Source organism: Syngnathus typhle, linkage group LG6 (assembly GCF_033458585.1).
Source record: "Syngnathus typhle isolate RoL2023-S1 ecotype Sweden linkage group LG6, RoL_Styp_1.0, whole genome shotgun sequence".
In the NCBI taxonomy this organism is placed as follows: domain Eukaryota; kingdom Metazoa; phylum Chordata; class Actinopteri; order Syngnathiformes; family Syngnathidae; genus Syngnathus; species Syngnathus typhle.
The window spans coordinates 8602630-8617365 of record NC_083743.1 but is presented as its reverse complement, the minus strand read 5'-3'; the positions used below and the strand labels follow the sequence as shown (position 1 = coordinate 8617365).

General features: G+C 41.7%; 1 protein-coding gene across 1 annotated transcript; it reads right to left on the bottom strand.

The window, feature by feature from the left end:
- Nucleotides 1-11609: 11609 nt before the first annotated feature.
- grk7b (G protein-coupled receptor kinase 7b) lies at nt 11610-14015 on the bottom strand. Its single transcript, XM_061281223.1, has 4 exons — nt 13322-14015; nt 12810-13247; nt 12025-12296; nt 11610-11940 (listed from the first exon to the last, which is right to left on the bottom strand). The coding sequence occupies exons 1-4, from the start codon at nt 13916-13918 to the stop codon at nt 11610-11612; spliced, it is 1638 nt and encodes a 545-aa protein (XP_061137207.1). The 5' UTR covers nt 13919-14015.
- Between the last annotated feature and the right edge of the window lie 721 nt (nt 14016-14736).

Below are 14736 nucleotides of genomic sequence, written 5' to 3'. Positions count from 1 at the left end.
TCTATATTTATCTCTCTCTATATATAAATATAGATATATATAGATAGATATAGATATATATTTAATATATATAAAATTAGTATTTATTATAGTTCCAAATATATAATTATATATATAAAATCAGTATGGTGGTTCTCATGGCAGAGGGTGTGTAAGGGATGTTTGTACTTGTGCATGTGGCCCCAAGAATGCGCCCCAAGAATGACTAACCCTCTGTGTAAATGTTTTTGCTACCACCACACACTCATCATGTGAACCTCACACTTCACCTTCCTATGCCAGTATATTGCAAGCATTGTGTTGGTTAACATAAAGGATGTGACCTCTAAAATTGGAAGACAAAAATGTGATTCGTGTAGAGCTCCCTAGCTATTTTTGATAAGTGAAAGTTATGCTTAAGGTTAAAAACTGGAGGTGTAAAATGTCAACACCAAAGACTGAAAGCTAAATGTGTCTTGAAAGACATTCTGGTCTCCTGTTGCAGTAATAGATGTACAAGACAACAGCAGTAATGCTGTTCGACTAAAGCTAAGCTAAGACTAGACAGCGAAAGGGCTCATCCATCATGAGACGGGATTCTCCATTTGGCCCAGCGGCACACACACACACACACACGCTTTCAGGCTTTTCTCTCTTTATTATTGTAAGTGAACAAGGGAGCCCTTCATAAGTTATCCAGTGTCTCGTTTCGGAATAAAAAAAGACCAAAAACAAAGCGAAAAGAGCACGAAGGTCATTGTGGTTTGAAACGTTCGAAACCTCAAGCCTTGCGAAGAGGCCTGAATGTGCAACCAAGGCCAACGGGTCATGACGAGGCCCGTTTCAGTGCTGGCTTGCTTTTGACAGTGCAAAAACACAGATCCATCAGAGGGCTCATTTACAAATGCCTGCATTCCTACATTTTGTTCCTCTTTCAGTAATTTCCTGGCTCAAACTTGAATGACTTTGAATTGCTACAACGCCATAAACTTTTGAAATATCATATTTTATGCGTTGTAAAAAAAATGGTCGACCGGTGGGCTTTTAGAGAACCTGATTTACTAAGCTACTAAAAGCGAGTGATAAATTGTGCGTTCACAACTGTATTACTCTTAGACATACATAAATACTATGAATAGATAGCTTCAAATAAGCGATCTCTCGCTCAGATAAATTTGGTGGTATTGGAGAAATATTTAGGGTTCAGGAAGAAAGGGGGGTTTGTGCCGTTGTGGGTGTGAACACACCTGACTTTACTTTGTCAATTTTTTATGTTGAAATTCAACGTAGGAGAGGCTGACCTATATGGCTGAGTCCCTTTTGTCAACACAGATGCAGTTGCTCACACGATTGATACAATCGTGATAGATTATTAGTTTTTGTGAGTCATTTGGCTGGCCTTGCTAATCACAGTCAATTGGCTGTGCTTGACTAATTTGAGGTCATGCTTGAACTCTGAAGTACTGTGGGACTTTAGATTTTCCCCCAAATTCCAAATCAAACTTTAAGACCTCAGTGGTTTTTGAATTGTCCCATTGTATCATTATTACTGTTTTTCTGCTTGTGTTTTGAATGAGACCTAAGACTAACAGTCAGCTTCATGCTAAAAGACATCTTTGTCCCACCAACCTGTGTGCTGTCCTAAAAAAATTACAAAAATCATAAAACGGCCAGGTTCATAAATGAGTGTCGCTCAAAGACTCATTCTTTTTTTTTTCCCCTCTTGGTCTCACTTCACCTCTCGTCCAGCCAGCCTCACAGTCTCCAACCTTTTCCTGCCCGGGCCAGCAGCAATGGGGGCTTTCTCTTGTTTCCTGGTGCTGGTAGTGCTGGATAAACACACAAGCTGCCCCTCATATAAAGGCTCAATTCTTCTCCATCATGTTTAAATATGGATACAAAGAGAAACTTGTATGATAATTTCTGGCATCTGGTGGCAAGGGTTGCCTTTTGAGAGGATTGGGGGGGGGGGGGCTGTGTGTGTATAAGGGGTTGGGGGCACTGGACAGACAGACACGGTCCTTGTTCTGATTCTTTTCTAAGATTTGGAGGTTTTCTTTTATAAAAGAGCGAGTCAATTTCATCTGACAGCGTGACTGACTGAAAATGTGACAAACGATTGGCTGCCTGAAGTTGCGTGCTGGCATTTAAAGCATTGGCAAGGCTCGTTGCGACATAAAGCGCCGCTGTCATGCAACTCGGTGGCATGTGGAAACACACACAGCCGCCGGGGATTAAACCAAAATACTTACTTGAAGGAGAACATGCCATTAACGTTCACCTTTGATTTGAAGAGGCGGTCATGGAAAAGGAGACGGAATCTGGCCCCTGGCTCGGAACATGCCAGAGGTGTCACAGATAGCCTGGATGATACCGATGGCCTGGAGATAGCCTGGAGATCATCTTACTGTCCTGCTGCCATCATCAGCAATACAAGTGCACACAGTACATGATGTCACCCAGCGAGGAGACTTCAAAGGCTGCTGTGTTTTAAAAATACGTTGGATTTCCAGGTATATTCAAATTAGATTGTACTATAGGGATGAGTTGGATTAAGAATCATGTATCGATTACCGTATTTTCCGCACTATAAGGCGCACCGGATTATAAGGCGCATAGAATAAATAACTCAACGTTGCTCAAACGTTAATGCAATCACAATATAGTGACACTCGAAATAGTGAAAACAATATATTGATAACTCAACGTTGCTCAAAGGTTAATATCACACAACACACAAAATAAACACGTAAAGCTTACTTTAATAAATTAGTCCTCATCCACGAATCCATATTGGTCCATATATAAGGCGCACCGGATTATAAAGCGCACCGTTGGCCTTTGAGAAAATTTGAGGTTTTTAGGTGCGCCTTATCGTACGGAAAACACGGTACAACTGAAACCTTTCAATTGATTGTTGATCTTCATTATTTGGCTCAATCCCATCAATCTAACAAATCGATAGCGTTTTATTGATTATGCATAATGTTAGTTTGAATTCTATAGTAAGGTGGAAGAAGAATCAAACGTGTGAACTTTACAGGCTCACAAAACTTTCTGTGCATTGTCGTCAAACCAAAAGCTTCTGTCCCGGTTCTATCAGGCCAACAATGCATTTCTATTCGCGAGGAACGATATAAAACCTAATACATGAGTCTGCTCCTTTTTTGCCTAAGGGATAACTGTGATGACTGGCAGCCCACAGCAGAGGCAATAAAGCAGCTCATTCTTCTGTCTGACAGCGAGCGCATAGAGCGCACATTCACCGGGCGCCAGCACACACAGCCTGCTTCACTTTTCTCGGGTGAAGACGTCGAAAATGATGTTTCTTTTGTACTTTACACAGCTTACCTTACCTTCAAGGATGTGGAAAAGCACCACATCATTACGTTCAAATCACCCACTCTGTTTTCTGCTTTGACTCACTTCAGTGGAAATGCCTTCACTTTTGTGGAAGAACATTACCAATGCAAACACTCAAAGGAACAAATGGTGTTTTTTTTTTATGAAATCAAATGAGTCGTTTAATTCAACTACGACCGTGATGAAGATTGTACAGGTTACAGAAGAGAATAACGGAAAAGAACTATTATTTTGCAACCATGTGGTCATTCAAATGCATAAATACACTGTATTTGGCGGAAGATGAGAAAACTGGTGAAAGATTTTTTTGATTATGAGACTTACCATCCATCTGTAGTGACCTTGCATCACCTTTTTGTGCATGCAAAACAACTACGCTCTTCAAAACACCCGCAGAGCCTTGCAAAACAAACTAACAAACATGCACTGACATGGAGTAGCTACATTAAAAAACGAGCTGGTGGTAAAGTTCAACAGTACAGTTGTGTCTTTTGTTCTTGTGTGCGTGTGTGTGTGCCGTCATCTTGCACGTAAAGGGAGATTAGAAGCCTGTAGGGATGTTGATGTGAGATACAGAGCCCCCATGCCAAACTGAGGAAGAAAACCGATGTGCGAGATAATAAAGATGTAAAATTGTGATGATGATGATGATGTTTCCGGCCTGTCATTGTGCTTCCTAACAACCTTCCTCTGTACTGCAGGCATGACAGAACAGCCTTGAATGAATTGGACATGTGGTTCACACGCGAGACGTATCAGCGTATCCTCGTATATTTTTGCGCGTGCGGTGATGCTGTGTCAACATTGTTAGGAAAAGTTAAAATCTATAATTGCCAACCAACACGGTTTGGGGGGAAAAAAAAAAAACCCTGGACATTTCCAAGTTACACAATCAGATCATTTTGGACAGTTAGGGTTTTGAATAGAAAAATAATGTCTGTTGAAAAATATTATGAGCCACTCACTGAAATAAATGTAACATTTTAATCAGAGAAAATAATTGTATTAGATTACAATATGTTTATAAAATCTGGGATGTTCCAAGGTTAGTCATTTTGCAACAAAAAAAAAAGCTCCTGAGATGAATATGTCTGGTCCTAAATGGAAAAACAATAGCATGAGCGTAGCTAGCCATGCAGAAGATTAACTTCATAGAATGTCATTTTTCTTGGCAGCTTGGCCCAGTTTGACTTATACATGCCGAACACTCACTCCATTTAAGATTTATGTTTGCAGATACACTTCAAGTCGACATGAGTTATGAGGAGTTGTCATCGTTTTGGCTGCGGAATTTACACGATTTGTGAACAATTTTCGCCTGCCGTGAGAGAGTGCGACTGATGTGCTCTTGAGCCTGTCAAGTTTGCGCTACACAGAGGCCCTGTAACTTACCGTGTCATGTCACGTCCATGAAAATTTGACTACGTGATGGCTTTTGTTGCAAACATACATTGATCGTATATTTTGATTTTTTTTTTTAATTTATTGCTTTGGACCGTTGAAAGACTTTTGACATTTATAGGAAAAAAAACATCTGACACGTCAACTCACCAGACATTTCATTAGGTACATTCAGGTGAGGAGGCAGATAGGACTCCCGCTGTCCCACCACTTTTTAAAAAACTTAGAAGAATTTGAGGTTTCCAGAGACTCAAAGCCATCAGCCATGCTTCATTAATAGGAACAGGAACACTTGGCTGATTCACTTTCATGTATTTAGTCAAGTCTGATCACAATCCACTAAAGCTGTTCGAGGTTTTCTGCAGCCAGCTGTGTCATCCCTAAATGCGCTTTGACATTAGTGGATGGCGGAATCACAGAGAGTGTCTGAGGCCGTCACTCCAGCTGTCTGTAAAGCCAGCTGCAAAAGATATTTTTTTGTCAGCGCCAATGACGTGGACAGGACACGCTTCATAGTGCTTTTTATGTTGTCGGTCCATACGTGTAACGGTGAGGGGGGGGGGGGGGGGGGGGGAGCGCAGCGGGAGCTGACAGGTAACTGTTTGTGCTCCAGCTACTCACCAGCGCCAATTCAAACCAAGTGACTGAGCTGCAGTTTCACGAGTGCCAAAAGAAACAAGAAGACAGTTAGTGGAGAAAGAATTTCAATGGCCTCAAGCTGAATCTCTATATCTGATACATTTAACCTTTCATAAGCGTATTTGGAAATACTTGGAATTTGTTTTTTTATTTTTCATGTAAGAAGTCACTTGACTAAAAGTCAGCTTTTGTAGAAGAACATACACTTTTTTACACTTTAACTTGGCAACACACTGGGCACTTAAACAACCATAGAACAATAATGCTTATTTTGAAGTTTGTACTCATGAGAACTGCTCATAGAGGATACTGGTCAAGAGATAAAAAAAAAAAAAAAAAAAAGTCTGAGTTGATTCATGAAGCAAAATAATTCAACTATATTAAGTCAAAGGCACTGATGACGTCCAGGAAATGGTAAACCTGCCCACGTCTCCCCTGCAGCTTTAATGGCATGCGCTGTGAGGACAGACTATAAATTGCACTGCACATAATAATAAAAAAAAAAAAAAGTGGTTCGGATGATTAATAGATGTATTGTATATGTCGGACTCGAAAATTTCCCTCACATTACGCTGATAACGCGTGAAGAAGCTTCCATTGACTATAGGGCCACTTTTATCCCCTGCTTGCTGTTGTCATTATTTACACCCCCCAAAGCGCTGGTGTTTGTGAATTAGACATTATTTGTCAATGAGCCTCATTTGCATAGATATGGACAATTTCTCACCTCGACGCATTCTGCCTGGCGTCATAGTTTGTGACTCATTTCACCATCTGCACGTGAATTAGTCGCTGTTTTTGCTCCATTCTTACCAATTAGCACCATGAGAAAAGCGACTCAAACCTTTAGTGAATCTGGCCCACGGGGCGAGAAATACAGAACGTGGTGGCATAAGTGACAGACTGAAAGATGGCAGAGAATTGGAGCAAGGCAAGGAGGGAAACAAAGAACATATTGTCAGTGCTGGGCGCTAATCGTCTCCTCTTTAGGCTGCCAGAGACAACAGGTGAGAGCAGTTTGGCTCCCTGCAGGCTCCATGAAGTACTTTCTGTGTATGTATGTGTGTGTGTGTATGTGCGTGCGTGCGTCCATAGAAGTCTGCCAATGCCAACTCAAACGGCAAATGAGAAGTGAGGGCCGCTCCACCAGTTCTTTGCAGAGATGCCAAGGTCCGGTCATGTGCGTGTGTTCAGTGTTCAGGAGATAATATTTACAGATCTTCAGAAAAATGTTCCATCTCCTCACACTAAGCGGCAGTAATGATGAAATGCATTAATAGCAAAAACACATGGATCAATGCACTGAATGGAAAGTAAGATACACTTTGATGTTAACAAGAGTACGTGTGCTCATTATGTGTTAACAATCTGATAAAGCATGTGACCCGCGGCAGCTGCGTACAGAACTTTCACCTTTCGGACTGACCGTAAAGGTAGAAATGTGCCAAGAGCATGTTACAAGAAATATAGCGGCTTTCAATCTGTTCAGCAAGTTGTTGTTTTTCATTCATTTCCCCTCCAAAAAATATTTCCCATAGGTCGTAATAAAGTGGATTCATTTGTTCCGAGCTCAACCCGTCACGCCATAAAACGTATTAACTCCACGGCAATGTTTTAATCACCAGCTTAATGTTGCATGAGCACAAATGTCAGTTTTGGGGGGAATTGCATTTATTCCATATTGGCTACGTGTTGAATCAGACAGGAAATGTACCCGATTTATACTATACAAGTTGTGTACTGGCTATTTTCCATAGCAGCACTTTTTCAATTATTATTAATTTCCCTATAAAACAATAGAATCGTGTCAATATAATAAACTCATCTTTACCAGCTGCATATTTTTGGAAGAAAAGCAAAGACTCACAAGAGCATCAACAATGGAGCTGTGTTTGTGGCGGTATCCCCGGCAATCAGTTATGATAATGTCCATAAGTGCTGGCTTAATGCAACTACCTTTCTAAATATAGGTCAGGTGACCCAACAGATGATCAGCGGTCGGGAGATCATACGAGTAGACAAATTTAGCAAGATTAACTGCCTGTTTTTTTGCAAGTGGGATTGTAACCTAACACCCCCGTCCTGCCATAAATAACCTCCGGAGCAAGTGTGTACTACTACAGTGAATTGGATACTTGCAAACATACATTTTATGCGCATCAATGAACACATCTCTTCAGCTTTTGTGTTTCCGTAGAAATGAAAGAAGTGGGAAAGTTGAAAATGTGTTGAAAAGCAACAAAAGGTCAACAGCAGAGCAGAACAAATGATGTTAGAGTCACACAAGGCAATGCTGAAAAACATCTGGGCACTGTGTGTGTGTTGTGTGTGTGTGTATTTATCTATTCTGGCTTTCAAGGGAGCGGGAACTCATGGGGCTCATCCTCATGATGGTCACAAGATAGAGTTTAGCTCTTTAATCCTCCATATTTATATTTAGTTATTATATTTATTGAGTCACGTCAGACCAAAACAAAGCCTATAAGGTTACCAGAGGTCTTAGATTTGAAATGTGTTCCTCGGGAAAACATTCGATACCAAAGCAACAATAACTTGAGCAATGTTGGATTTGGAATGTTGACACACCAGCCTGTTTGGTGTCACTGAATTAGCTTGTCGAGATATGAAAACTGCCACTCTTTGTGTAAACTGTATCATTTTTATTGATACTGTCCGAGATGTTCCATAGTCATTTGAAAATCGTTCCACTGCTGATGTGATTTGTTTGCTATCGTACAGCTACTCTCACATATTGAAACTCAAAATGGTAATCTATAGGGTGATGAGGCCCGGTTTTCTTCAGGGTTTACATTCCTTCTTATATAAAGACAAACATCAGGTGAAAAAAAATCATCTTGTCTCCCAAAAGAATAAAAGAAGGCGCAATGAAGCCAGCCGTTGATTATTTTAACCATAATTGGCGGGCTGTTTTTTTTTTCCCCCTCATCTGCAAGTGCAGCTTTGGTCAAGGTGAAGAGCCGTAAGAACATGATACTATTATAGCAGTCGATTTTGGCACCAGACCTACGGGCAACAGTGTTGAACAGAGAGCGGCATCTAGAGGAGTCAAAAGTCGAACTGGTTCACGAAGCAAATTTGAAGCTTCGTTTTCTCATCACTACTGTAAAATGATGACCTCCTGAGCTACTCCCATGATATTTTGGAAACCTCACCTCCCTTTGCTACTTGCATGACATCGCCTGACTGTTGCCAGCTGGACACAATGCAGACCTGCGCTCTGTCTGATTGTCTCCATAGTGAATGAAGAGCAATGACCATGAATGGCATGAAAAGTATGTGTGGGGATTTTTTCCGCAATATTAGATCGCTGCTATCAGTATGGCACAGAAACAACTTCAACCTGCTTGTATCTCAACATTGGAAGTGAAGAGTGTTAAAAAAAAAGAAAAAGTCTCCAATTCACAAGTGACCCTACTGTGTTAGTGAATAAAATGTCAGTGACAGATTGGAAGTGACCGGGAAAGAGAACTTGGAGTAACTCCGCACTGTTCGTCATATTGCATCACTAACAAAGAATGCACTAAGTAACCAGCTAATTAAATCAAAGCTGATACAGTCGAAGGAACCAATACCAGCCTGCAGCTTATATTTCTGTTTTTGCCTTACTGTCATCCAGTGAATCAAATGCTTTTAAAGCACTTTTCCACTGACACACACACACTGTACTGTAATCAAAGTACATGAACATATGCACTACTTTTTTTTTTCTGAAAGGAAGAAGGGTTGTAAAGTGCTTCCCTGCAGCATTAGCCCGTATCCCGACACCCTCTGCCCGCGTTTGAAGTGCTGATCTCCAATCAGCCTCCAGCAGAGGAGGGCTAAGGAACATCAGGCAGCTTTAAACGACTCAAGCTGACTCAGGTTTCGGGATACTGTGACTTCTTGAACTTATAGCTGTTTCCTTGGGGTTTTTCTATTTGGGGGGGATTTTATTTAGGGCGACAGGTGAGGAGTAAGCAGTGTTTAGATATGAGGGGAAGGGTGATGTTTGAAAGACTTCAAAAATGATTTGTGTGCAATGTTGACGTCATTATGATGTATTATCCTAATTTAATCATATGAATTATTTTCCAATGGTGACTAAAAAAAACATCTTTTCGTAAGTGAACCAAGTAAAGAAATCTCACATATGTCCTTAGTCTAAAAGAACAATGGCTCCACAGTTACTTTACGAGCTTTACGACTAACAAGAGGGATTACTTTACACCAAAGGCAGCCTTCTACTTGAATAATAATGGCTGTAAATGACAGACAGATTTCTGCACTGAAGCAATTGAGCTTGGTGGAGAGATGAGCTATTGTTGGACTGTTTACAAGCTGTGTCCTCGTTTGCCCAAAAACTGATGTTGCTCTGAGTAAGTGTTACGGAAAGTCTCCCGTAAATGACGGCAAGTCTGAGAAATGGCCCCAAAGCGACGTCTGCGTGTGTATTTATTTGTGTGAGTCTGTGTGTGTAAGAGAGAGAGAGAGAGAGCGGGAGAGCTTATTTAACTATGTCCACTCGAGCACTGTGTGCCCAGGGTTTGAGGAAACTATGGAAAGAATCACACAAGCATATTGGTGCAACACACACACACACAGATCCTGTTAGATTGCACAGCAGGAATTCACTTATTTGTGGAAATGTGAGGAATTTAAGCAATGAAGCACAGCAAATTGAACGGTAACCAAAAAATAAACACTTCCTGTGGAGAAGTGGGGGTGACCTTGCTACCACAACAATAGTCATATAACTTGCTTCCAAGTCTTAATTTGAGTCTTCATTCTTGTAGGTTAACCTTGACCTCTGCTGGCTAGCTGTCACCATTGTTGTTAAAATAGAAACATTCCCCTTAACTGGTTCGACGCTCGCATGAGTGGCTCTCACTTTCCTCGCACAGTCAATGACCTCTCTGTCCTGACCGATAGATGTTTTCTCACCTCCTACGCCCTCACAGACCAAAGGTCACAGTTCACAGAATACCCAATGACAGTCTAACCAATACATCCAGAATAATAAACAATTGAATTAATATATGATATTAGAAGAGGAAGGTTGTTATTGTCTTGGGCATGTGTACCTAATGTTATGATGTGATTAGAGTCTCTGCATATCATCTACCACGGCTGACAAAATGCGGCTCGGGCTTTTCCGCTTTTGAAACGTTGCGTCATTCAACACAAAGTTTTCACAGGGCTTGCCCAAACATACGTCATCTTAGTAAAACACCCTCCAAAGCTCCAAGCAGCAATTTAAGAGAATGATGCACACATTTGTTGGATGATCTTGCGGGGAAACTCTGCAAAAAAGTAAGAGGGCAATTATTTTTTCATGGCACAGTTACACATCAGAAAATACATCATTTAGATTCTGGTAATATTGATATTTAATCATAATAAATAGGCAGGCATTAAGTCATGTGGGATAGCTCCATGAAAAGCATGTAAAGGGACACATTTAGGATTTAAAGCAGCAATGCAATGCTGACCTCAACCTTTTGTTTCCCATCTGTCGTTGAATCGTTTAGTGAAGTTACGTAGGATATTGAAATATATACCATGGCTCTTAGCAGAAAAAGTCAAAACAAAGTCAGCACTTTTGATGTCCCTGTCAAGTGTGAAACGCTTTTGTGGATGTCTAGCGGCATCTAGTGGTGAATTTGTTTTTACTACACGCCACATATGAAATCTGTGAGCTACAGTAAAGAAAACGTTCATCACGATTACCGGCATATTTAAGAAGCCATCTGGTTTATGACGGGACTGACAAAACTGTAATTTGGGGGTTACAATTACAAACCGTGTCTGTATAAAATTAACAAGATTGAGCAATAGCTTATCATACGCTGCACAAGAAGGCACTTTTTTTTAAGGCCTAGGAGTGTTCTTTATACAAATACTTATCGTAACTGCGATTTAACTACTACTGCATGTAAACAAAGCAAAGTGCACTTACTCCAGCAGTGCTGCAGAAAAGTACACAAACTTTTTCCTCTGCAAACAAAAAAAATTCTAATAATATGCCGGTAAAAAATGCATTTACACGAAGTGGTAGTTATTAGAATATCAGTCGATAACCTGCTGGCACAATACTGATTGAAGTCAAACTTTTAAATGAGAATGGATTGCAGTTTTAAAGTTATTAGAGGTAGGGAGAGTTATTGTGTAAAGATTATTTTTGAAACCAGTATCAAGTATAAGTATCCCATATTTGGAGGGGAGGGGGGTTATAAAATGACACACGTTTTTGAGTTCCATGGCATCGCTCGGTCATGGCCGTTCCTTTCTGGCTTGTTGAGCTCCCCAAACAACCCACTGTCAATCATTTCCTTCTGCCAAGAGACTGCGACTGCACCGGTGCTGAATTCCTTAAAGAAGTTCTCATCCTTGGCATCTAGTTCAATGTCACCAACTTCCGAAGTGTCGTTGAAGTGGTCAATGTCTTTGGCGTACACCACGTTGGGGTTGGGCACCCAGGGGGGCTTCAACCGCTGTGCCTCCAGGAGAGGAAAGTTAATGCTCTTGAAAAATTGGTGTTTTCGTGGGTCATCATCTTTGCTATAAAAATAACAAGAGTTATGAGGGGAGGAGATATGATGGATCCAAACTTCTTGCATTGGTTGAGAATGTATTTGTACTTACTGGCATCCAAGGCGATGTGCTACTTTTTTCTTAAGGAGGCAACAGATGATGTCTTTGCTAGCTGGATCGAATCCTTTGTGATGAAACTTGCACAGGTCTTCAAGCGTGCGGCGGGTCACCTCGCTCTTCTGCACCTTTTCGCGGAAATCTCGAAAAGGCAGGCGAGCGGCCACCATCTCGTAGATGCTGCAACCCAGGGCCCACCAGTCCACGGATGTACTGTAGTACTGTTCCCTCAGGATCTCGGGGGCCATGTAACCGGTTGTACCGGCCTGAACAAATGAGCGGACACACAGAGAGGAGATATTATGAAGTGGAGCCATAAAGTAAAGAAAGAAATCCTAGAAAGTGCTACTAGTGATGGGAAAATGAAGCTTCAAATTTGCTTTGCGAACCTTTTTTTTTTTTTTTTTTTTTTTTTTTTTACATTCCTCTCCATGGCAGTCTGTTCAAAAGTGGGCTGCCAGCAGTTTCATGAAGCAAATTTGAAGCTTCAGTTTCCCGTCACTAGAAGTTAGCCAGCTTTTAATAGGATTTATTTGGGACATGCGGAGTGCTTTATAGTCTGTCAACTCTGGACTAAGAACCATTCTACTGTATCTATTTCTGGTAAACCCCTTGCACTCAGGGATGAACACATATGCTGAACGCTGACGTAAGCATACTCCCAGAAAATAATGCTATGGTAGCTTTGCAGTGACACGACTTTTACAGCTTGGGAGCATCATTTCTAATTATAATTTTACATTTTTCCTTGCACACAATGAGTAGGCCACCAGACTGACCTTTTGGCAGATGGTTTTCCCATTTGGCAGCTCGACAGCCAATCCGAGATCAGATAGTTTACAATGGCCATAAGCGTCCAGCAGCACGTTCTCCGGCTTCAAATCACGATAGACGATGTTCATGGAGTGCAGGTGAAGGAGGCCCATGGTCATCTGAGCTGCGTAGTAAACCACGCGGTCCATGCGGAGACCGCGCTCTCCGAGTTCGTAGATGTGGAACCTGAGGTCTCCTCCATTCATCAGGTCCATGACCAGGCACAAGTGGGTGTTGTTATCGTAGGCGTAGGCCAGGTTGACAATGAAAAGACTGTTAACCTTCTCCAGGATCTTCTTCTCCTGAAGGGCCAACCTCTCGCCACATTTCTTCTTCAAGCGTTTCTTTTCCAGCTTCTTGCAGGCGTACATCTTTCCTGTGGTCTTCACCTGCACTGCACACACCTGCATTACAAAACACTTTTTATTTACACTACAATCTGATATTCTCTCGCAACAGTTTTGCTTTGGACACCTACCTCACCAAAACCACCTTTCCCCAATGTCCGAAACTCACGAAAGTATTTATCACTAATCTTCTGTCGCTCATACTCCTTCCACTGCAGAAACCTGAAAAAGAACGGACTCCTCAGGTACTCCGAGAAAGGTTTTCCTCGCAGGAAGTCTCTTGTGGCTTCTCTCATGTGGCTCACCGAGGACTCGTCGAAAATGTAGTTTGATATGCGCTTGCTTGTATCCCCAGCGTCTTCTTTGAGAAAAGACAGAAAGCTCCTGGATTCAGGGTTACAGAACTTAGCCATGAGGTCCCGCCTGGCGTTTTCTTCAACGTCGTCTTCGGCAAAGTGGCTTTCTCCCAGCTCGTCCAGGAACTTAACGGCGGCGGCATACTGGGGGTTACAACTGAGGAGAAACTGCCGGAACAACTCCCTGCCGATGGGCTGCTGCTCACAAAGTGACTCGTACTGCTTTCCATCTGCTTCCTGCAGAGTTGAGAAGCTCTTCGGCAGGGGCAGTTTGAGGGAAAGTCTCTCCTTTAGCAGCTCATTCTGGTCCAGCTGCTGAGCCCTGAGGTAGACTGTGTTGGCCACCAGTTCCTTCACCAGCACCTCGCTCATACTGTGGCCCCACCTGTAAACCGTGGGGCCTTAAACCAATCCTCTACATGGTCCAAGCATCCGGAGAGCACCCGCAAGCATCCCCGCAGTCTTGACACACCCCTTACAGCATTAATAGTGCCACTATCCTCTGGGATTTGTTGGCCCAGAGGGAAAGCAACTTGTGTGGTTTGAAGTTAAGAGGATTTAGTCAGGCCTATTTTAGGAGCCGTCAAGTTCATGTGAGTAATACGTGTGCTGTAACCTCACGTTATAGGTGGCAGGACTCAGGTGAAATTTAAGTCTTTCAATGGATTTCAAGGAATTAGTCAGACCATGTATGGGTACACCGACCAGCCACGCAATGACCACTTGCGCAATGATCCATGTGCTTCTTTCAGTGTCGTTCAAATAATATACGCATCAACACATTTTTTTGATTAATATTTTAAAGATTTTTCAACTGCAAAGTATGTTGACCTATAAGGATGTTGAATTGAGCATGTTTTCTGAACACAAGATGAAGTGGCCATGCATGTGCTAGTACTTCTACAAAAAAAAGGTAGCGCACGACTTGATAGGCACGCTATGTAGAGGAATAAGGATAGTTTGACCAGCTAAGTAGATGTTCTAAGTAGGCCATTTAAGTCAATGTTGTGAGTGTGAATCTGGGACAGATAAAAAAAAAAAAAATCCAATTATATTGGAGGATAGGACATTGCTGAATGGTTTTCTAGATTGCTCAAATATTTCAGCCATTATTTCAGTTGTGTGGTTAGTGGGATATTAATAAATAGCATGCTAACAAGACCACGTTTTTAAAATTGGTAATACAATGC

Excerpts from the sequence above, each read along its gene's own strand:
- grk7b (XM_061281223.1), bottom strand. The coding sequence starts at position 13,918 with ATGAGCGAGGTGCTGGTGAAGGAACTGGTGGCCAACACAGTCTACCTC. Across the intron at positions 12,297-12,809 it reads GGAAAACCATCTGCCAAAAG|GCCGGTACAACCGGTTACAT; the intron begins GTCAGTCTGGTG and ends TCATTTGTTCAG. Across the intron at positions 11,941-12,024 it reads GCACATCGCCTTGGATGCCA|CAAAGATGATGACCCACGAA; the intron begins GTAAGTACAAAT and ends TTATTTTTATAG.